The 25252-nt window shown below is 45.5% G+C and overlaps 1 protein-coding gene across 5 annotated transcripts in view; it reads right to left on the bottom strand.

Annotated features, from left to right (window-relative positions):
- The window catches only part of BMAL1 (basic helix-loop-helix ARNT like 1), a 503136-nt gene that overhangs the window by 12035 nt on the left and 465849 nt on the right, over positions 1-25252 (bottom strand). For all 5 annotated transcript variants that reach the window (XM_085648206.1, XM_085648207.1, XM_085648208.1 and 2 more), the window contains one exon: positions 18114-18216. In XM_085648206.1, coding sequence (XP_085504332.1) covers positions 18114-18216 — 103 coding nt within the window. The remainder of the gene's footprint in view (positions 1-18113; positions 18217-25252) is intronic.

Here is a 25252-nt window from a genome sequence, read left to right as displayed (position 1 = left end):
AGGGGGGGACGTAACAAGCTACATTTCCTTGATCTTCCCCCACTGGCTGGGGTGACATGGTTGTGTCCATTGTCCACTACATCAAACACCAGCGGTGTAAGTCGACATGAATATGTGTGTGGTCTGCATACTGCAGTCTGTCCAACACATCCACGCCACACTTGGCATTGTGTGCAGTCTCATTCATCGGTCACATCGCCTCCTTCGCACATGCCTGGTTCCCTCCTCTTCCTACATTCTGCTAATGTGTGGCTGAGGTGCCATGCCATTGATGGCTCATGTACATGGCTAGACCAGGCTCCCGCAGTAAGTTGTGCTGTCGAGTCTGGTGGGTGGGCATGTTGTTTGGCATGTTGTATGTGGGTTTGAAACGTGTGTATTGCCAGAGTTGTGAGTTGTATGATTGTGGAGTTGAGGTATGTGGTGTGTTCATTTGGTACTTACTAACGAGCAGAGCATTTCCGTAGGTGCCATCCTGGAAGCGCCGGTTGATGATGGACTGTTGGAAGATGTAGGAATCGTGCACACTGCCTGGGTAGTTGGCGACGACATTGGTGAATAGTCCCTGGTGGTCCACTATCGCCTGCACATTGATGGAATGCGTGTGCTTTCTGTTGCGATAATTGTGTGCAGTGTCAGCTGGGGGCACAAGTAGGACATGTGTGCAGTCTATTGCCCCCAACACGTGCGGGAATGCAGCTATGGCGTAGAAGCCTTGCTTAGTCTCCAGCTGTTCCTGCGCAGTGTGAGGGGAAGTATAGGGACTGGGGTACCAAGCTAATGATGGCATCCAGGACAGGTTTGAGGAACTTTGATAGGGCTGGCTGTGAGACTCCTCCGACTCTGGCGGTTGTTGGTTGGAAGGTACCAGAGGCCAACAGGTGCAGCACAGCCAGCAGCTTTGTCTGCGGAGGGATGTTAGTTATCCGCTGTGAGAAGTTGGCCTGGCATATGCTGGTCACTAGTTATAGTGCCCACCTTGCACCAGTCCAATTCGACTCTTGGTAGATAGGTTTAAAGACAACCTTTTAAAGAAAGCTATCCTAGTGGTAGCTGTGGAGAGCAGCCTTCAGGCTAAGTCTCTGAGGAATGTAAAGCAGCTTGTTTTACCTTATAATCTCTTGAATTACCAAATGAAAAGACATCACACAGGTATATATATCAAATATATATGTATTTATTTCTAAATATACTCTACTAATCTCTTTATGAGATTAGAGCCAGGTAAACATTCAAAAGATCAACAGTTCTCAATAAATTAAGCACAAATATGGCTGTAGCCCTAGGGGCGTACCAGACCATATACTAAAATAGTGGTTTAACAAACTCGACTTGCAAAAGTAAGAGGCCTAGGGCCTTGGGAATCGCTGGGGCTTCACTTCTGCAGTGTTAGCAGGTAAGTAATCAGCCCACAGGGGACGTGTGCAGTGTCTAAACACACACGTGGGTTTTCAATGCGTTTCAATGGCAAATGTCGCGGTATGTATTTTACAATTCTAGGGCACTTCGCAAAAGTCAACAAGCAAGAAACTTACAGGGTAAGTATTTCGAGAGCCAACACACACTTGGGCACCGGAGTGCACGAGTTACCTCACCCAGGGAAGCCGGGTACATAGGTGTCCTTTGGTGTCGGGTCGCGATGCTGTTTTCAATGGAGATCCTTGAAGACTTGCTGCTTGTGACGACTGGAGAGGTGTCTGTTCGAATCCGACGATGGATTGGAGTTGCAGAAGACCTAGAAATTGAGGGGACAGAGTTCAGAGTCACTTGCCAGTGACCGGTGGCCAGTGAGATGGATGACCACAGCTGTCGCGTCTCTTCAGGTCGATGATGGTGTTTTCTCTCTTCGCTCACGAGGTCCAGGAAGGCTCGACGATGACCAGCAGCTGGATTCGGGAGGTCCCACGACGTCTGCAGCTGTCGACGGTGTCGGCACCCGGATTGGAGCCAACAAGCCTTGGCAGCCGCAAGTCTTGTGTAGAGTGAAGATTGACAATGGTGCAGACCAGCAAGGTCTGATGGACTTACCCAGCGAGGGTAAGTGAGGGCAGGCCCAGAGCAACCAGGCGAGCCCTTGAAGTCGATGTGGAAGTCTTCAGAAGGGTTACTAGCCAACGGGCAAGCAACCGCGAAGACGCCTTTGCAGGAAAAGTTTACCAACAGCCCACGGTCACTCGGGACGGGGTAGGCCGCTGATCTTTGGTACTAGACCTGCTCGGGACTTGGACAACAAGTGGTCCAAAGCACAACTTCGTTGGACGTAGTTTAGGGCTTGCACTCGAAATCAGTGCATGGTTCCCTGGTATTGCTGTTCCTCGTCACTCGTGAGGTCCAGATGCCACAGCTTCGCTGGGGACTCAAAATGGCCGTCGAGAGGTCAAGAAATCCGCTTCAGAGAACGCAGGGACATCGGGCTCCGGCGGGAGCGGTAAAGTTTGCAACCGTTGTAGAAGAGTTTTAGTGCCTGCCAAGCAGGGGAGTCACTCCTTGACTCCAAGGGAGATTCTTCAGTCTTTCAGAGATAGTGGAACGTCGAAGGGCCAGGATTCTTCTTAGTTGAGCGTCGTCCAGGTGTAATCTAAATTGCATTGGCAATGTGTGGTATCTTATAGTGAAAAGATGGGAGGGACTAGCTCTATGACCACTCCTCTAGGAGGGTCAGGGTAGTGGGTGGTTACACCCACTTCCCTTTGTCCAGTTTCGCGCCAGAGCAAGGGCAGGTAGCTCCTGAACCGGTTTGAGCTGGCATATGCACAGAGGAGCCTACTGCTCCCCCAGTGAAGGACTTCAAAGCACTCTAAGAGTGCACCCACCCAGCTCCAATACACTAAATCCTGTCTGGGAGGTGGTGACACCTCCCTGTGACAGGAAACCCTTTGTTGGGCTCCCTCCACTGCGAGTTTCGGTCAGCAGCAGGAGGGCAGCCCGGTGTCTGTGCTGGTGGCATCCATTTTGTGATGCCAGGGCTCTGAAAGATTTCTACCATGTAGTACAGTGGGTACATGTCGTCCCCTCTAGAAGGGTCGGATCCTACTCCCACACCAGTTACTGGTGTGGGGGTAGGATTCCAAGTTGTTTGACACCAAACACGACATGTTTTGATGCAGTCATTCCAAAGTTAGCATTTACCGCGAGGTTATAATGCACTTAAGAGTATATGGTTTAACCGCATCCACAAACAGCAGCAGAGAATAGACTCTGCCAGCTGCAGAGGGGTCCTGCTCAGGCAGAAGCACCCCCTCACATAGTAAACCAAGCACCCTGCCCTTGGGATTGATAGGGCCTACCATAGGGGTGACTGATAGGTTTATATGTGTGTGTATGGTGAGATATAGGAACCTATACCTCAGTGAGGAGTGCTAACACTACCTCACACAGGCTGCAGTAGCAGGCCTGTGGTGTCAGATTGTGAGTGCTTCCCAGGGGTGGCATAATACATGCTGCAGCCCCTGGTAGGCCTGTGAAGTAACAATGCCCTAGGTACCTAAGGTACCATATACTAGGGGCTCATAAGGTACCACAGTATCCAATCACTAGTGCATCTAATATGCACACCAAGTTGTTTAGAGAGATCAGTTAGACTGGGGCCCTGATTAGCAGGGACCCAGCCAGACTATAGCCAGAAACCAGTGTATACATCAGAAAAAAAGTGGGGGCAACACAAGTGCAGATCCTACTCTCCTACATCCGCTGTGTTGGTACCGTCAGCCTGTGGGCAATGATGTTCAGGATGAGAAGGATGGTTGTCCTTTTGAGCCTCTAGTGGGCAATGACATACTCTGGTGTTAAGTCAGTGAGGCTGGTGAGTTTTCTGAAGGTCCGCGGTCTGTGTCTGTGCTGCCTCTGTGGTGGTGCGGGAGAGACCGGGGGGTGGTGGCGGGCCTGGGGGTGGTGGCGATGGGTGTTGTGGGCCTGTTGGGGCTCCGAGCTGCATGATCAGTAGCTCCTTGGCATCTGTTGTCCTTCAGGTGTGGGTCTGGGCTGGGCTCCCTTTTCTGGTGCCGGCTGCCGTCAGACTTTACACCAGGTCAGAGCAGGTGTTAGTTTCTTGCTGCTAACGCACCATATCACCTGTTTTGAGTTCTTATCGCTGATCTGGCTGGTCGTTGAATGTTGCGGAGTGGTGTTGTCGCGACTTTTTGCACGGGAATGCCTACTCTGCATCTCATTAGCAATAGTTGCCAGGGTCATCTGTGGCGATGTTTTTTGAGGCTGCTATTGCGGGTTAACTGGTGATATGGGCTGTTAACACTGGCTTGTGAATGGGGTGATAAAGTTATCGTGACTTTGGCTGTGATAAAGTGCCGATAACTCGGCGATGACTCCTTGAGAATATGCCCCATACTTTACACCTCTTTGAATACCACGCTTTTTTGAAAGGCCAATATTTTGTAGCCGGCTTACCAAGATGTAAGATGTCTTATACATTCAACACAGGACCTCCCATGACTTCTGACGGATGCTTTTTACTGTTTGGTAGAAATATTTTCATGCTGTCTCCTGAATACTGAGTTTGGTAAGTAGTAATCACTATTTTAATTAAATCATGTTACACCTATATTCTGGTTGTGCTGTTGCTGCTACCCATAGAAAGGTCACGGTCCATGGATTTGTTTAATATATTAATGTCACAAGTAAATAGCAGCTTTTGAAAATTCTCTTTTACTGATGCAATTACAGTTGCTGACCAGATGTGTCGACCATTGCCTTTGGCAATGTTTCTAGGGCAATGTGCCCTACTTCCTGTAGCTTGTTTTATTTATAAAATTAGCGTATAAATGACTAACAAAATTAACTGGTTCAAACTATTCATCTATATGTTCATATGCTTATTTTATTTTTTCATGAGTGTGTGCTATATTATAGAAACCTAGTGCATACTAACGTAAATCACTTTGAGGTCAGCACAAGATATTGAGTGAAGATAGTTTTTTTAGGTCGAGCTTACCAGACAGCACATACTGTCTGGTTGCAAAAGGCCTATTGTGGGATAACTAAGAACAGACAGGCAGGGGCTTACAGTCTACCCATTGCTTATCATTAGTTGGTTTTAATATCGCTCTTATTGGTTTTCATTCGATTCCATGCATAAATCTACTTTTCAATTACTTTCATTTAGGATTGCCGTTCTATTTGGCAGTGTCCACCTCTGTAAACCCTGCCTCACAGGTCCTGAATTTATATCACCGAAAATTCCTCCGATACTTTTCGAGGCAGCTTGCATGAAAACAGATCGTGTTTTCATTGAAGCTGAAGGTACAGTGCCAGACTACGTGCTTAGAGACTTGACAGGAGAAAGGAGGGGTTTCGCGCTGAACCTGGCATGATGACGATCCATCTGGAGGCTGCATTGCAACGCCCATTATAGTGAAAGGGCTTCAGCCCCCGTCGTGTTCCGTAGCCTGGGTGGAAGCTGTGTGGGTGTATGTCGCAGGGAAAGCCTGGGCGAAGTAGGGCTGGAGAAGAGCGCGTCAGAAGGAAAATTGTCTTTTCTCCGACAAACAGCTTATCTTGCCGCTTGCAATGCGCTCAAAAGAGGCATGGGGTGTCACCGGTGGCTTTACTGATCACCCAGACGGAGAATGCTTGCCCATTAACGCTGGTATGTGAAACCATATCTGCACTGCACTCTTGTTAGGTCTATGCTATAGAAATACTAACACATGCAAGGTTTTACATTGTGAACAGACACCCAGCTTATTATTATCATCATGCAGCTCATGCTGCTTTTAATCTGAAAATACAGTTTTACAGTAAGCCTTCAGTGCTCTTATTTCTGAAATACACAGGGCTCGCTTGGTACCAACCATCTTGCAGACATCCGATGCTCACAGTGGACACTCTATGAGCTCAAGCAGTGCTCGGGATCTCAGGGGAATGCATTGGCAAAGAAAAAAGATATGGCTTTAATGTGCTACTGCAAGAAAGAAGAGGCATGGACTTGTGTCTTTTTCATGCGGTAGCACATTAAACCCGAACCTATTGGCCTTCCTATTCTTCTAATACTGTCTGGGTTCCCAGTATGCGAAATGGTAGCCCCACCAAAACTGTTTAGTTCTAGTTCACTCGAAGTTCGGGTCTAGTTGCACTCCTGCATAAAGGTATCTGCAGATGGATGTATGGATTGCTCATGGGTGACGGACATAATTCAAAGCAGTTTGCTCACACAGGCACACTCCAAGTTATTTAGCCAATGTACTGCGCTTGCCTCAGATAGCGCAGTACATCTGCTAAAACAGGGCAGTAAGAGCACTCACCAGTGCATCCATATGACCAACTGAATTTGTGAGCAAACTGCAGGAGTAATATCCCAAGCCGGTTTTGGCTCGTGATAGGGCTGAACGATCCATCCTTATCAGAAGCTGGGAGAGGGTTTCAGATGGGGCTTCCTATTACTGATCACTTCCCTGCAGTTTTTTCTGTCTGGCTTCCTCATACCTTGGGGTGGAACTTCTGTTGCTGTCTGACCTGGAAAGTGACCAGACCTTTCAACAGCCCATCAGGGGAGCACAATCAAGGTAAGTTAAACATGTTTCTGGTGTTACTCTGTGTGCTTGTGTCAGGGAATGTGTCTGTGGGTGTGTGGGTCTAAGAGAGTGAGAGATTACGTTCCTGTGTTTGGCCACATGCACGTGTGTAACTTCAGTGTGCTGATTCTGGCATATGGGTTGGTGGTTATTCATAGGACAGACGGTTTTAGCTTGAATTGAGTGGAATGGCTGGCAATGTGCTTAACATTGGGAGACTCGATTTAAGGGAGACTTCAGTTAACTGGCAATAGTGCTCACAAAACGGTTATGAATATCTCCGAGGTCTAGCTAGGTGAAGATGGGATACATGCTTGTTAAGCACCCCCCACACTATTCGTAGACTTCACCAGTCACCACTTCTAGTTGGAATTACCTATGCTTGTACAGTATTATGCAGCATTTTCATACCAATACGGTAGATCTTAGACCCCCCCCCCTTTTCAAATAAAGGTAGTTTCAGATTTTCATATCAATGAATTAATATTGTTACCGGTTTTCTTTCCAAATAAGTCATCTCCAGCAGAAAATTTCATGCATATGCTCGACGTTATGAGGGCATTAAGATACTATCTATAAATATACTAAATAATCTAAGCTGCCAGACCAGCTTTTCTTAAAATATGAACCTATTCATAACATTGATGACGGTTACCACACAAACTATACAGAAGACTGTAACCTACATAACGGACTGATCGCAGAAAGCAAAGAGGCCTCGCCAGAAAATACTTAGGATTCAAACTAGGATAAAGGTACTACTGCAACCTTACTACGAAACTTACACATTGCAGAAATATGCAAGCAGCGATTTCAAGATCAGTGCATACTTTTGCAAGACAATGTCCAGACAAGGGCCTCTCTGTAATCTGGTTTGGAAAATACACACACAATGTCCCGATTTTGCTATGTCATTCTTTCTTAGCCTATCTTCTCATGCTAGATGAGCAAGCTTGCTATTCAGTGATCAGGAATATTAACGAAGAAACCATGAAAAAGTTAGACTTTTAATTCTGGCTTTACATGATCAAAGTCCATGAAACAGATATTTTATATATATCTATATATATATATCTCACTCCAACGCCTCCTGTTATTAATACGTCGCTCACGTATAAATACCCGAGACAGCCATGACTCTTCATACATCAGAGAATTTATTTTACAATTACAGCAGCATGAAAAATGCCTGACGCGTTTCCGAGCCTCCGCTTCTTGGTCACCCGTGACCAATTATGATGCCTATGTGGTATTTGGGCTTACCAACTGCAGTAAGCAAGACCTCCTGTAAATCCAGCAAGTTTTGAGAGCAGTACAAGCATGAATGAAACTGGTTCTGTTCTACTGAGTCTAAGGCACAGCATGTAATGACTGACTCTAATACAAAACGGAAATATATTAAGGGCCTATTTAAAAATATACAGATTTGTAAGGCCACCACCGCATCTATGTTGAAGGATAAAGCTCTTAGTCATTTTTGGCTCCGGGTTACCTCTGGACAGTTATGTAAATGTTTAGGTCTCGCCTGGCGAAAGCAGCGCATGCGCTGCTCTTGCCATGGGAGGACCTTCTGGAATCAATTCTCCCCGTGGCATTACGTGCACGCGTCTGCATGGACAAAGATGGCTGCTCTCGCCATCTGTCCAAAGCAGACAGCATGCGTGTATCCGTATGGACTGTGGACAGTCCGACGCCATCTTGTTCTAAATAGCGCGTTCACCATGCTGCTGCGCTCACTCCCCCGCCCCTCGCACGTTCACCACGTTGCCGCGCTCACTCCCCCTCGCACGTTCACCATGTTGCCGCGCTCACTCCCCCTGCCCCTCGCGCGTTCACCACGCTGCCGTGCTCACACCCCCCTCTACTGCAGCAGGACTCCTCGTTATAGGATCGAGAGCGGCGCACAGTTAGCAGGCTTGTGCAGTCCTTAGACCGAGACCGGCCGTGCGTGGATTCATGAGTGCACAGGTGCTCATGTTCAGCCCTGCTCTGCAGCTGCGCTTGTTACTCCGCCGCTGGTACCCACAAACACCATACCCTGTTCAGGTCAATCCTGTCCAGCAACACTATTTGCTGTTCCCATGTGTGCCACGAACGCAGCTCATTCTGCATGTGCACCTGCAATATAACTCCTGCCCTCCCACTCCTGTGCTATTGTGTGCTGCCAACGCGCACCGTGAATTCTGCCAGTGCACCTCTATCCCGACGACGAGAGCATCTGCTCTTTCAGTGCTGAGGCCTGCACAAGCGTATTACGTGGCTCTTTCAAGGGTGGGAGTGCTCATCCATTAGTTTGCCCCCCTGCAGCGCCTCTCTCGGTATAATCAGTCAATGAAGCATCTCAGAGGGAGCTCTGAGATGGAAGCGTTATCGGGGAACAGCCGATCATTCCGTTTTCTAAAATGTCTAAATATTTGGCTTTGCCAGTGCTTGTTTGGCTTTTGCTGTCTGTGTTTCATGTGTGAATACTTCTTTCATAGTTTGCATTTACCACAAACTGGGGCTTGTGTTTGCAAAGACATGTAGCCATGACTACACCGATCAGAGCATGTCTGTCTCGGTCCACTCGGGGTTTCGCAGCTGCCTTGCTTTGACAGGGAGCTGTGAGTCAGTTGTGCGCCTCTGGTCCCACCTCAGATGCAGTGTTCTGGTGTCCGAAGCCTCGCACCGAGGTGTCGTTGCTCAACCGGATGTGGGGTTGGGGGAGTGCTCGGCATTCTCTGCCAGTGACAGTCGGACGCATCGCCTTCCTCCTCTCGATCAACGAGACTGCGATGCCTTAACCTGCTGTTATGCTTAGTACTCACTCCCTGACTTCTTCAGTGAGCGTGTTGCCGCAGTGTGGGGGTCAAGAAGCGTGTATGTATGCAACGGGACTTGGATAGCGCCCAGGGCATTAAGTGGGATGAATAACTAAAGGGGGGGGGGGGCTCTCAAATGGGCGTGGCCCATGTAATTAGGGTGTGACTTGAAAAACGGGAGCTAAAAATCTGAGATTAGCATAGCATGCTGCACGAGTGGTAATTTTCTGCTTCTGGTATTGCACCCAGATATATAATACAACTAGTAACATTACACCTATAACAGGCCAGGACTACTGGCTTTGCCAATGGTTGTTAGTTTCATAAGATAAATAAGCAACAACTACGGTTTTGTTGTATAGAATATTGAAATTGCTGCAGTTCTGACATGATGAGGCTGAAAGAACTGTAGCGAGTCTCATCAAAGTTACATCAAAGGCATTGAAGTTTGGTACTGCCGCAAAACTATTTAGGAAGCTGCCTAGCTTGGTTGTTGCCTTCAGAGTGAGTACAGACCGGACCCAACCCACGGTGCATTGGGTGGTGGCTGGTCGACAAACAACAACCCCAATCTACGTACACGCAGCTCTGTGATGGGCGAGGCTTGAATGTCCTCCGCTGCTCGTGGGAATTCCTGTGCGCTTCTCGCAGGTTGCACTGGCAAATAGAGCCGCACTCACAAGTGACGAACATGCTCGCAGAAATAAGCATTCAGGCGGAGTTATTTAGTATTCTAAACAGTTCAAACTAAGTCACTGGGTTATGCCGCAGTGCTTGACAACTTAGGGCTTGTTGTACGCAGATGCCTTTGATATGCTCGACAAATTAAATGCACGGGAATTAACCTCAAAAAAAGGACCTACACCATACTTGCAATTAATTTACTACAGAAAAAGTTAGCACCGCCCACAGCCCCAGAAGCCCTTCGTGAGCAGCCACGGCGACGAACACACTTTGTCACACATACCATAGTGCGTGTGAGCTCTCCAAGCACGAGAGGAGGCGCACACAGCACTTGGATGGCTGTGTGTGAGCTCTGCAGGCACGAGAGGAGGCACACACAACACGGATTGCTGTGTGTGAGCTCTGCAAGCATGAGAGGAGGCGCACACAACGCTTGGATGGCTGTGTGTGAGCTCTGCAAACACGAGAGGAGGCGCACACAACATTTGGGTGGCTGTGTGTGAGCTCTCCAAGCATGAGAGGAGAAGCACACAACGCTTGAGTGGCTGTGTGTGAGCTCTGCAAGCACGAGAGGAGGCAAACACAACGCTCCAAATTCTGTGCAGCGCATGCACCAGGTAAGGTTTGTAAAGGTGGGGGAAGGGCAGGGAGGCGGTGCTGTTGCAGAAGGAACTGCCAGGTTGGCACTGGTATATTATGTTCATTAGCTGTTTAACATGTTAGTAATGCCTATACATAATAAAAACTGGCCACCGCATGCAAACTTTCCCAGAATCCTTTTGACGTGCACAGGCTCATTAAAGTGTCCTTGTGTAACGTAACTAGTGCTCATGTAAAGCGCACAAACTTTACAGTATTGAACACAACAGCTAAATTGCTCTACAACATACCTTAAAAACATTGGCAATAGCTCTGGCTAAACACTTATAAGGTCCCAAAGGCGAGACCTATTGGCTATGCCAATGCTTGTTCTTCCTTGTGGCACCACTGTGTGGATTTATAAGACACATTGCCATATTTCTTCCAGTTCCTCACAGAGCCACTAGTTGAAAGACTATAGCATAGGATCCAACTCGATCATAATAATTCTCTGTTGGCTGGAATGTCAAAGAAAATGTTACAATTCCTGGATTTGAGCAAAATGTAATCTGCAATGCAGTGGATCATATGTCGCGGTGAGAATAAAACTTTCACCCACAGAAGTCTGTATTAACTCTCAGTGCAGGGCAGTGCTTAATTTGAGCCGGTTGTATCCGGTGCTCAGCACCAATAGTAAATTGTCAACACCAACACTTATGACAGCTGCCCCATGGAGGTGCTGTTTGTGTAATTTAGAGATGAGCAGAACAACAGTTGTTTAATAATTCAATATACATTAAAACAACTAATACCTGACGGCCAAGCCAAGCAGATGGCTCTGGGGGCCTCAAGCAGTCTGAATAGTCACACTTTTAGAAGCGAAAAAAGAGTTTTATTCAAGGCAAATTGCACTGGCTAAATCTGACTCTAAAGAACTTTTTAAAACTATTATTAAATTATCTAACCCAAATACTGCTAAAAATCAAGGCCACCCTGAACTCTGCAATAAAATTGCAGACTTCTTTAGACAAAACATTGAAATAATCTTTTCTTCATTTACCAACATGATTAAAAAAAGTTACATCAGCCCCAATACGAAGGAAACAGGTCATTCACTGTCATTTAATCTGTTTACCCCTTTGGAGAGGTCAGACACGCTTAAAGCACTGAATACAATTAAATCAGGATTGCCTAGTGACCCCTGTCCAGTACGGATCTTCAAACAAATCCCCGAAACTATTGAAACAGCACTGACCCCGCTGTTGAATGCCATTTTATCCTGAGGCTTATTTCCCAATGCATGGAAAAAAGCTTCAGTTCTTCCTTTATTGAAGAAGAATACTCTGGATCCCAAAGACCCTAATAGTTACAGACCGATCACTAGGCTCCCCTTCACGGCTAAGTTACTGGAAAAGGTAATGAACAACCAACTCAGTGCTTTTTTCCATCTTAATAATTCTTTGGACATATAACAATATGGGTTCAGAGCTTATCACAGTACTGAATTTGGCTCTGTTAATCCACGGAGGAAATCAGAGAGGCAGTGGATAGAGGAGGAAATGCTGTACTTATCCTATTGGACCTATCTGCAGCCTTTGACATGGTCCATCATGAAATATTGATGGACCGGTTGTCGGAAGTTGGCGTAAAGGGGTCGGCGTGGAAACTGTTACAATCGTTTCTATCAAATAGGTCACAGACTGTCGACCTGGATGGCAATACCTCATAAACCATCTCACTCCCTTGCGGGGTGCCACAGGGCTCGTCGCTCAGCCCCACGTTATTTAATATATACGTGGCACCACTGGCTGGAGTCATTAGGTCCTTTGGCTTCCAGCTCACCTCCTACGCAGATGACACACAAATTGTGTTATCTCTGAAAGAGGGAGCTGAGAAGGAGGCTGGGGGGTCGGTTTCATGACTGCATGAGTGCAATCTCGATTTGGATGTCCTCCAACTGTTTAAAATTGAAATCCTCTAAGACCGAGGTCCTGAAATTTGGCAAAAATCCACATGTCCAGAACCTTCAAGAAAAGCCAAAAGTCTGGGAGTTTGGGTCGACAACAAACTTACCATGGGAGACCAAGTAAGCATGTTGACCTCAGCCTGTTTTATGGTTCTCAGAGTAATTCGGAAAATCAAGATCTTCCTTACGGAGAACAATCTTAGGACAGTGGTGACGGCTCTGATAATGTCACGTCTGGACTATTGTAATAGCTTTTATCTCAACGTTCAAAAATAACACTTGAACAGGCTTCAATTGGTCCAGAACGCCGCGGCTAGAATGCTGTCCGAAACTCCTAAGTTTGTCTCTGTTAAGAGTGAACTGAAAAAATTGCATTGGCTTCCAGTAAAGCTAAGAACACGTTTCAAGGCTCTGTGTATTGTTTTCAAGGCAGTCAATGGAATAGGACCTGAGTTTTTTTAGATGCAAATTTCAATGGTATGTTCCAGGTAGGCAGTTAAGATCAACAGGAGCTAAACAAGTGCAAGCTACCTCCTTCAAAAAAACTAACTGGGGAGGTAGAGGCTTTATTTTCGGTGCCTCCAGAGCTTGGAATGAGCTGCCTTTTTTGCTCAGAAATGCCACGGACTTTCTTTCCTTCCGTAAGGGCTTGAAGACTTGCCTCTTCTCTCAGTAGCATGTTATCAGCCCCCAGGTAACCAGCAAGCAGCGCCAGGACACCTCAGGGTAACCGTGCGCTCTACAAGTATAAATAACATAACATAACTTGTAGAGGTGTGATAGTTAGTAGTTGCAAAGGTACCGTCATTGGCAATGGGTGGTGCTAGCAGCGGTGGCCTTTCGACGAGGGTTCTGGCCCCTTTTTTTAAACTTTATCCAAGCAAACACTGGTGCAGGGTATATTTAAAAATTAGAATGTTGACCCCAGGTCACTTCATAGTATCTTAAAAGTCACCTAAAACTTTATGTTCAACCAGAAACTTGTACTCTGAGTGTAAAATACAGTTTGAGGTATAGAGTGAGCATTTCACCTGCTTCAAGTCGCTCAATTGTGTATTCGCGTTTAGAAATAAATTGAAGACCTCGTGTGTCTAGTCTCTTCTGCGCCTCTTGATTTGCTGAGCTGTAGTTGCTTTTATAACACTATGGTGATTGATGTGAAGAGGTCTGTAGCTTGCTGTGACCATGTCTAAACATTGTTTTCCCTGGCAGATGAGCAGTTTAAATATTGGCATTGTTTCCAAAAAATTCAAGAATTGTGACAGACCTCACATGGTTCAGGAAAGCTACCTATGGAGGGGGGTGGGGTTCAATTAAAGTATTGACAACAGCTGAGTGCTCGACAACTTAAAATAATGCGTACTAATGTGTCTAGTTCAAATAATGTGTACTAGACAAAGCAAAACATTGATGCACTGAATATGTCTACTTTTCTTCTGACTGGAGAAAAATACTTGTTGTACTTCTTTGCGAACAGATATTACTGATATTGAAAATACTGCCTGTCTGGTCAACAAATATTTTCTTCCTTGTGCCACTAGAGAAAATGGCATAAGATTTCTATACATGATGTTCTTTAGCCAACATGGCCTAGTGTTTTTAAGCCCATCTTGAAGAGTTGTCAGTTCAACAGATACTTGATCCAAACATGAGGCCCACATAACAGGTGATAAGTGCAACATAGCAAAATCGAATGCAGTCCAACAATGGTTGAAAAATGGGTGTCAGGCTGAAGAAAGATAATTTCTGAACTTCGAGGCCTGGGAGGGTAGAACAATGTATAGAAGTGACTCGCTCATTAATTGTAAGCATGTTTAGTGAACAAAAGGCAGGATGTTACGCATTTAATTCTGTCAAAGTTTGTAGATCAGAATAATCTCAGTGGAAGCAACTATACTGTCATAATATTTGGTCCAAAGGGAAGTCCTGTAGGGATCAACATTTGTATGAATAGGTACATTTTCTGTCCCGTGTTGAATTGAATGTGGCTCTTTTGGCTGCCCGGTGACTTGAAAAGCTTAGAACACGTAACCCAATTGTTAGCATACACTGCTTATTCTGTTTAATCAAAAAATGTCAGGTTCTGTAAGCATGGACTGGTCTAACATAACCAGGGCCTGGAAACATCTGAAGTGTTGTAAATGGTCTCTCTTTAGGGCAGGCGAATCTGAGCAATAAAACAATTTTTGTTGGAGTGGTTTAGGAGCTTTGCACACCTTACTCATCTTTATGTCTACTTTGTGGTAGACCCCCATAATGTGTATTTATCCCCTGATCTCATCTTCCTCACTGTGGACTGTATAGAATTTCGGATCTAGGTTTTGGTTCATTCTATTTAAAAAGGCAACTGATCAATGTATTTGCAGCTTCAATTCCCTAACTTGTACAGCGACTTACCTGGTCTTGTGTTCTAGGAATGTTCCCATGTACAACATCTATACTTTGTTCTGAGGTTGCCTCTGAGGTCATACTGTCCTGTGGGGTAAATGGACTGAACTACCACCAATTTGTACTACACATAATAATGTTATCTGTGTCAGAGGGTGTTTTTACCATCAGAGGACATCAATTCATGTGCGCCAAATGATTATGTGCTACTCCTGGTTGTAGTATGTTTTTACATTTCATGTATACGGTACTGATTTTATTAAATAAGAAATGTAGATCCAAATGCGAATCTTGATCCATTGATCAGGGAATTCACTATGGTGATTTACACCAATTGGTCCAAGTCCACAAGTTTTCCCCTGACAGAAGTCCCTCTAAAGTTGACTCAGAGTTTCTGATGTGGGCAGAGGGGGCGGTCAAGTATCTTGGGATTTGGCTCAGCAGGAACACTGATGAATTATTGACAAACAACTTTGGAAGTTTGATAACATGGCTATTTGAAAGACTCACCAGATGGATGCAACTTCCGCTGTCTCTAACGGGGCGGCTCGCCATCGCCAAAATGATAATCCTTCCTAAGTGTCTTTATCTTTTCATGAACTTGCCACTTCCCTTATCTTTTCAATTTCACCAAATACTGCAGTCGCGACTCATCTCAATGGCCTGGGCAGGCTCCCAGCTGCGCATTGCCTGGGAGATTTTGACACTTCCCTCTGAGCAGGGTTTGGTGCTCCGGACCTGGACCTATACTATTACTGTGCGTAGGCTCCGTTTGTGCGCTACTGGCTGTTCCCAGTCCATTTTATGGCCCACACGGCCCCTGAGGGTGACCATGTGGCTCCTTGTCCCCTGGAGATGGCTTTGTTTCAGATTCCGACACGCCTGCGCAATCGGGTGGAAAAACTGGCCTACACGGTGTGGGCATGGGATATACTTAGATGTAGAGCTCCTCTGCAATTACTTTATGCACACTCATTGCCACTTGTGGGTCACCCCCTTTTGCACATAATGTCAGACTCTGGAATATGCACTAGGCTGTGCACACTCGGCTTACATCACTGAGCGCAATTCATCCTAATGATAATTTTATTGCACCACAGAAGGCCTTGCCTCCTGACACAATCACATTCCTAGACACGTATACGTGTTGCCAATTGCACGCAGCTATTCGCTCTTTACACAAAACTTTTCCCGAGGCCCCACCAACATTCCGATTACTGAAAACCTTTCCTACGTCCCTCCTCGCAGACTCATTATGAAACTATATGCTGACATGAAAAGACAGGCGCCAGTACACACCCCGAACAGCAAGGCGGCATGGGATCATGATATCTCACCGCAGTTGACATGAGCAATGGCAGTACTGCTGCTCTCAATCACATGCACTATCACCTATCGCCTTCGCCTTATTCATTTTACATTTTTACATAGGTTATACTACACGCCTGCTGGCATGGCGCGAATGGGTTTCGGTGCAGACTCCGGGTGCAACAGATGCCACTTTCCGGATGCTGATTTCTTGCATCTTTCTTGGGAATTCCCAACCATATTTAAATACTGGGAGAGGTCTTTACTACGGCAGAGGACATATTGGGCAGCTCTCTGGACCGTTCCCCATGGGTGGCACTGCTGGGGTTTGTACAGGAAGGAGGTCCTGCCTGAGAGGCGCAAACTCACGGCGCTTCTCCTCCTGCTTGCAAAGCGTAGAGTAACGATGAGATGGGAGCAGTGCTTTAAATGGGCCGGTACTCACCGGTACTGAGTACCGGCACATATAATTTTTATCGCTCTGAGTACCGGCACTTCTCTGCTGCCAAGGAGAGTACCGGTACTCATCAAAGGTAGGCTCATTGTTGCTAGTGCTCACGAGCACGAACGAGGCTGTCTGACAGCCAAAGCACCTCTAGTCCAAGCTGAGCCACCTCTAAACAATTCAGCAGGCCTCATTTGCATAATGTCCGGTGTTCACCACCACCTGTGTTTGACAGAGCAGGGTCCATTCAGGCCCTGTGCTGTTAATCACATTCACACCATGGTGTGCATTTGTGCACACATTGGAATCCAGGCATCCCGCTGACAGTAGCAATAGCAGCAATTAAGAAAACCGCGGGAGATAAGGAGTGTAAAATGGCCTTTATCCCACTTGAGTCTTTTGTGTGAGTGTCTGTCTGCTTGTGTGCGCATGTTTGTGTGTGTGTGAGAAAAGCGAGTGAAAGAGGGAGAGAATCCAGACACTAGGGAGGTATTTTAAAGGACATTCTTGGAATGCTTTGCGTGAGCATTGCTGCTTGTTTCTGTGAGTGCGCACTCAAGAATATATAAGTATTCGGCCACATAGTAAAAGTGTCTTGTATGTCTTGTCCTTAGCCCCGCTCCTAGCCCCGCCCACTTGCTACACTCATAGCTCATTTTAAGAGTACCTGCACTTATTTTTTCCCATTTAAAGCACTGGATGGGAGCACCGTGCCCTTCCCTTAGTTACTGACAGGATCAAAGACGCCACATACTGTCAAGAGCAGCTTACTTTGTATTGGGAATTAATGCCTGCGCAAACTCGGCCAAAAGATATTTGGTCTCCGTTGGTGGATTACTTGCGCAAGCAGGTGGTAGAAACATCTGCGAATGTAACAGTGCCCACTCCGCCCACTAGGGTAGTCAAGCTGCTCTCCTGGATTTTATTATTCAATACAGCCTTGTAGCTTGGTCTACACGTATCTATGCACTATTGCTGCACTGGTCGTTGGATGTCATTATCAATTTCAAACTGTGTAGTATGGGCTTATAAGGAATGTTGCCTGCTGTTTTGTTACTGTGAGGTTTTTCTCTCCTAGGGACTATTCCTTCAGCAGGGAATACTGATGTATTAATATTTTAGCGGACGGTAATTGAGAGATCCGTTACACGTCACACTGATCAAAGATGAAGACCATGCTAAGCTATGTACTGTCCGATATTTCCATGTACTGAACTGCTAAAACCCACTAAAAAGATAAAAGAAAAAAAGAAAAGAAGCGCAGAACCATATGAGGGAAAAGAAGCAGTGCTGCATGTATTTTTTGCCAGAAATGGAGGCTCAGATGGGCACAAACACACTGTGAATCTGAAACATATTTATGTTTATCTAGACAGTAAACGAAGGGAGCTAAAAGATATAAACACCATTCTTACCAAGCATAGAGGAATTGTCAGAATATGGATACCCAGTATTATCCTGGGACTGTCCTGGCACCAAACCAGCCGACGGTATGTCTGGTGTTCCACCATTCACAATCTACAAAGAAAAATACTTGTTTTACATTTGTATATTCATTGTAGATGATACTGTTACGTAACAATTGTTACGCAACAAATTTACAAACTTCTTACTAAAAGGAAATTAAAAAAACCTGAAGCAATTCATCGATGAACATGTCAACCATGAACTCATTGTATTACTGCAATGTTCTTCCTTATTCCCAAGTGTGTGCACATTTTGTAAGGAAGTAAAGAGCGACATTTCATTGAGTTGTCATATTTAGGTACCAGCTTTGTGTTGGTTGTGATAACAATTTCTTTGCCATAAATAACTACCACCAAAGAGTAATGTTTCTAAAGGAAGAGGCATGCAAAACGTATTAAAAACAGATGTGGTGATGTTTGAGTCAAACACATTTGCCTTTTTTGTTTTACACATATATTTACTGGGATTAATGTGTACCCATTCAGAGAACGTCAGCCTACAGACTGAAAATTGACACAAAAAGAACTTCGCAATGTAATCACTATTGAAATGTAATGCTGAAGTAGTAAAAAACAAAAAATTACCTTTCCTTTGCCTGCAAATGCAGTTCATGGCACTGGGATTAAATTACAAAAAGGGTTCATTTACAGCGAACACGTTTAACTCCGATAGGATCTTCTGCTGTTCAGTGGTTAATTTGTAAGTGCCGGGGCTCTCATCACCAGGCAGCTTCGACCAGACTGTTCCTCATGTTAGCGTTGCCTAACACAGAACCAACAAACCCTACAGGTGGGGAAGGGACGTGGCGTAATGGGCAGAGCTGCCGACTTTGGTGCTGACCAACTGAGTTCGAGTATCAGCAGTCAGCTCAATATCCTGTGATTCAAGGTGAATCATGTAATCACCCTTTGCCCACCAAAAAGGAATGTGTCTTTTACTGGTGCTCATGCGCCGGTGTTGATTAAGTGCTGAGCCCTGGAAACCACCGGCTCAAATTAAGCACTGCTGCTGTTATAAAATGGTAAAGAATGTCTAATTAACTAGTGTACATTTAACAGCCTCGCAAGAATTCGGATTAAAACCTGTTGATGAGGTCAAATGCAGATTTCAGGAGCTGATGCACAAGTCCACTAAACCATCATATTAAGCAAGATGTGCAGGTCTCTAGACTTGGGACCTTTTTAGGTGTTACAGGGTGCAGTTCGCAGAAGGGGGAGCATCGGTGAGGAAATTACAGTTAGATAGAGTGTCTGCCACAAAGAGTGGTATCGAAGGTAAGTGACTTGTTTTTCCGGTAGATACTTCTAACCGAGGATTCTTCACCTTTTTTTTTTCTCTTTTTTTTTCTTTTTAAGGGCTATTTTATTTCAATAAATACAATCTCCAATATATTAAATAAGTTAAATACTATATATAGGTCCCTAAGACTCAAAATCTTCAATCAGTGATTCTTTTTAAATATGTTTATTGGTTCTAGTAACTGACAAACAGAAATAGTTAGACCACATTTGTCAAGTCATTCAGTACAGTACATGTGCATATAGATTCTTCACCTTTTTAATAGATACCAAAGCAGTATGTCTCAGGTGGAAGGTCTTTGAACTGGCTCAAACCAAATAGCACCGCAGGACTGAGCAGGCAAACGGCCCTTTTCATCAGACCTGGCTGTTCAGACAGTAATGCTTCGTGGTGGAATGAGGCTCACATAGCAGTCTGACAAATAATCAGAACAGTCACTCGCATGCAAACACAGTGGTAAAAGCATTGGCTCTGTTGGAGTAAGCCTGCTTTTCGGTGTTGTGTAAACTAGCTCTATGGCCTAGCTGTACAAGGTTTGGATTCTCAACCCACTGATGACACGGAGTTCAAATCACCAGCAATGAGTTGTTAGTTACAAGTTACTGTAGACCTACACAAAACATGCTTACCAATGTGGTCAGTGTTACTACCAGGGAACAGTGGTACTCCAAAGAAACTATCATTAATGAGTTACACACTCAAGGATCACTAGAAAAATAATATGAATTTCAACATATTTATTCTGAAATAGTTATTTTAAAACCCCTGAATCTAGTGCACACAATATTGTTTGGTAACATTACAGAAGATTAGAACTGAAAGCAGCTAAGTGTTTCAAGATCAGTAAAAACAATAGGGAAACAATTCAAACATCACAATTTGTAGTTCTTAACACCCTCACTATTCTATCTCTAGGTGCTATACTAGTTCTAGCAGATGAATACATAATATGCCTGGTTCTTGAATTTCAGAGGTGGTGTGCATAGCTGGAACAACAACGTTTATTATCTGTTTGTAATAGCTTGCCAGCTATTTCAAGCAAACGGTCAGGGAGATTGCGTCTGTGCAAGGACACAATCCTGGCACCAGTGCTTTGCAGAACCTCTGGTAGTCTTGCTGATGCCTTTTCAGTTAAGGTGTATCCATATGGATCTGCGTCTGGATCTGCACCCTGGGGGGGGGGGAGATTCTCTCTCAATCACTGGTCACTTGATGTAGTTTTGATAGTAATGACTACTGACCATTACCCTACATGGAGGAATTTCCACCTCGTTCCAGATAGAACTGGTATGAAACAGTATGATAGTTCAAGAGTGCCGCTGGTTGTGCAGTTCTGTCACTTACCTGAACCTTGCCTGGTACTGAGTCTTCATCCAAAAGCTCAATATCATAAATCATTTACTTCCCTGCAAATTGCTGGTTGTGTTGCCTCCCATTGGATAACATTGTATTGATTGAAAAATGCACGGTGTCCACTTTTATCATTGACAAACAGTGATATTGCAAAACGTATTTTACTGCAGCAAAGTATCTTTGGTTCTAAAAATAAATATTCAAAAAGTAATATTTTTAGAAAGCATTGGTCTTGGATTTAGTTATTGAGTGTGTGTAATCATTTCTTGCCTGGGTGTGTACAACAAATGCATAGCACTGCCCTGTGATAAGCCTAACTGCTCGCCCACACTACAACAAAAGAGAGCATTAGTATTATCTAAATTAGCCTCTGTAAAGCCTTTGGTGATCCACTGGACTATGTGCACACTATACTTTACTTTGGTATAGTATATGCAGAGCCAGCTTCCTTCAACGCCTTACCTGATAGAGACTCTATCTAGCCTCAGATTCCTTACCATAGAATTATCCCCAAGCGTTAGACTGGATCTGGAAATTTTTCTTGAGCAGTACCCCTGCACACCGGTAGGTGGCGTCATTCAGCTCCGTGTGGCATCGTCCACGCCAGAAGTGACGTGCACTGTGCCTATATAGATGCCACCCCAGCGTGCTGATGTCAGTTACTTTTCGTGACTTTCCACGCCAGAAGCACATAACCACGAAGCACACGGACCACTGGTGTGGAATACTAGGGCCCTGAAAGGGAAAAGCCCTGTCCCAAGAAATCCGTTCACAGAGAGAAGAGGATGGGTGGAACGGTAAGGAATCTGTGGCTAGAGTCTCTACCAGATAAGGTGTTACCGAAGGTAAGTAATTTGTACATATGATAGAGACTAATAGCTGCAGATTCCTTACCTTAGAATAGATACCCAAGCAATACCTCCCCCGAGGTAGGTCTGTGGACCAATTTCACACAAGGAAGTCCTGCAGGACTGAAAGGGAAAAGTTCTCATCCCTACGGACCTGCCTGTCCGGGCAGTAGTACTCGATAAATATGTGCAAGGAAGTTCATGTTGCTGCCTGGCAGATATACAGGACCGGAACTCCGCATGCTAATGCAGTGGTTGCAGCTTTAGCTCCAGTGAGATGAACATGCAAACCCTCAGGGGGGTTGCTTTTTAGCCAATGCATCACAGATCTTTATATATAGCACGATCCATCGGAAGATGATCTGCTTCTGCATGGCCTGTCCTTTCTTCGCTCAGACATACCCCACCAAAAATTGGTCATCTACCTGGTACTCTTGTGTGCAGTCAAGGCAGAACGACAATACTCCTTTTGGGTACAGACGGTGAAGTTGCTCCTCTTACTTGGAGGGATGAGGTGGATCGCAAAGAGTAGGCAAAGTGATGGATTGTTTTACATGAAATGGAATTACCACTTTCGGAAAAGAGGAAGCCCTCGTATGAAGCAGCAGTTTGTCTGAGTAGATGTTCAGGTAGGGAGGCTGGATGACGAGGCTTGAAGCTCACTGACCCTCCGGGCAGATGTTATTCCCACCAGGATGACTGTCTTGATGGTAAGGAGCCTGAGAGGACCGTTGTACAAGGGCTCAAATGGAGTGCACATCAAGAATGTCAGGACCAAATTAAGGTCCCACTGAGGAATAATGAAGCGAGAAGGATAAAACATATGTTGCAAACCTTTAAAGAACATATGCACAATAGGGGACTGAAAGAAGGAAGGTAGGTGAGGCAGCTGCAAAAAAGCAGACATAGCAGAGATCTCACAAACAGGGGAACCTGAGAAAAGAGAGAAGAAAGAGGGTCAACTTGTTTCTCTGCACACCATGCCACAAACTTGCCTTAAGGGCAGGTATATACTGTTTTGGTGGAGGGACGCTTGGCTACCAGAATAACATTGCAGACTTCGGGCAGAAGGTTGAAAGCTGTTAACTGTCCCAGCTCAATCACCAAGCAAGAAGGCGGAGAGTTGACAGGTTTGGGTGTAGAACCCTTCCCTGCTGCTGCAACAGAAGATCCTCTTGAAGGGCCAGCCTGGTCGAAATACTGATGGCCATGCTCAACAGCTTGAAATACCAGACTCTCCGTGCCCAGTCCAGAGCCACTTGGATGACTTGGGCCCGGTGGTACGTGATCTTCTTGCGAAGTCTGGGCAGGAGTGGTATGGGCGGTGAGAAGTACAGGAGGCCCGAGTTCCATTCGAGATGAAAAGCATCTCAGAGCTGCTTTGGAGACTCCAACGCGCAGAAATGCTGACATTGTGTGCTCTCATCGGTAGCACATAGATATAACTAAGACCCTCCCCACTGCTAAAAGAGACCTTGCACCACCTCTGGATGGAGACGCCATTCGTGATCTGCTTGGCATCTTCGACTCAGTTCCTGTGCTCTGGATTTCAAAGAGCCCGCCAGAACCACCAGGGTTATGCCCTGATTTTCCAGCCATGTTCACAGAGGCCTCTTGACAAAGGGTCCACAACCCCACCCCACCCTATTTGTTGCAGTCCAACATGGCTGTGGTGTTGTCCGTGAACACCTGTACTAGCTTTCCCTTGATGAAGGGTAGAAAGGTTTTCAATGGCAGACGGATCACCCGGAACTCCAAAAGGTTGATGTGGGATTCCACAGGAGACCAGAGGCCTCCGATCTCCACCTCTCTCAGATGGCTGCCCCATCCCAGGAATGCTGGACCTGTCACTACTGGCAGATCTAGTTGGGAAAGGGGAGGAATCTGTAGCTGACCCAATTGCGGTTTGTTAACCACCACTGCAGATCATATGCAGCTCCCTCTGAGATCTTTATCATGCAGGAGAGATTCTCCTGATGCTGCGCCCACTTCAGGTCTCACTGCATAGCCTGCATATGCCAGCGGGCATGTGTCACAAGCAGGATGCAGGAGGCCATGAGGCCCAGCAGCCTCAGTCAGTCTCCCTGAAATCCAGAATAGAGGATGAAACCTTAATATCCTGGGCTTGCCATTCAGGAGGATAGGCCTGAAACTGCACCGTGTTCAGAATAGCTCCGGAAAGGGAGCGTCTGACAGGGGATCAGGTGTGACATCGGCATGTTGATAGTGAATCCCATTAGTGCTCTATCACAAGGAAATTGAAGACTCTGTATTTCCAGATAGAGAGGCGAGTCTGACCAGGAAAATCCATAAGCAAGATCCATAGACTATACATCAAAAGGGATGAAGGCCTGTCCAAAGACAAAGTCCCAAAACATTTAGAAAAAAGGGTAAACAAAATGTCAGTCAAAAAGTTACTGGGGGTAGCTCTCCTCTGGATCTGCACTGACTGGCGTGGAAAGATAGGGACAGACATTAGCGCACTCGGTGGCGCCTATATAGGCACCACGTACGCCACTTCGAGTGCAGACGATGCCACGTGGAGCAGAAAGACGCCAACTACCGACACGCAGGGGTACTGCTCATGAAACATTTCCGGATACAGTCAGAATACTGGGGAGAATTCTAAGGTAAGGAATCTGTGGCTAGAAGTCTCAGATAGTGCTTTTGGTGTAGCCGAGTGACCAGTAGCAAATGGCAAGTACCGGTCCCCCCTAAAACCATGAACCAAAACAAATGGAAATGCCTGTGAGGGGTGGAAGAGCAACTGAGAAGCACATGGGTGGAAGCAAAGGGGGGAGGTGGATTAAATAAAAATAAAGTCAGGTGGGGGAGGAACAAAGCAACACATGAGGAGCAGAGCAACACATTGTGCTAGGATAGGAACAGAATCAAAAAGAGAGAGCAGTATCTCACCCACTTAAACACCAAGACTATTAATCTACAGCTCAGTGAAGTTGACACATTTAACTAACAAATAAACACACATTCACATGATAAATCAGAATGTGGTTTTAATGGAAATATGGCAACCTCAAGAAAATCATCCATAAACTACCAAAACTGCTTTGATGCCCTACCAATGGCAGATGTACCCTACACAAAACCAACAGCATAGCATAACTGCTTAAATTATATGAAACCTCTATCTCAGCTCTGGAATGCCAGTGGTATACTAAGAAACAAAAATATTCAAAGTGATGGCAGAAATGGGGTTAAGCAGTGTGCCAGGTAGTGAACTGAGCAATGCTTTAATTTGATGGAAGGGTGAAGTCCAGTCGACAATATGGTGGTTGCTGGAGGGGGTGTTTTGCAGGGCAAGAAAACCCCATGAGAGAGACAGCTGTGAGATGTTTTGAAGAGGCATATAAGCTCACATGGTAGAGAATTGGGAAATACATGCACTCTCATGAAGTGTTTAACATAAAAGAAAGAAATAGCCCTCTAAAAGTGAGCAGTGGAAGGACACAAATAAAGAGCATGTGCTCCAGGGGAGGGACAAACACAAGATGGACATGGCAAGCGATCAAATATGAAGGAAGCAAATGAGAATGACAAAGTCAACCGATCGTAGTTGAGCGGGTGGT

This window comes from Triturus cristatus, chromosome 3_2 (genome assembly GCF_964204655.1).
Source record: "Triturus cristatus chromosome 3_2, aTriCri1.1, whole genome shotgun sequence".
Taxonomy (NCBI): Eukaryota; Metazoa; Chordata; class Amphibia; order Caudata; family Salamandridae; genus Triturus; species Triturus cristatus.
This window is presented reverse-complemented; position numbering and strand designations above follow the sequence as displayed.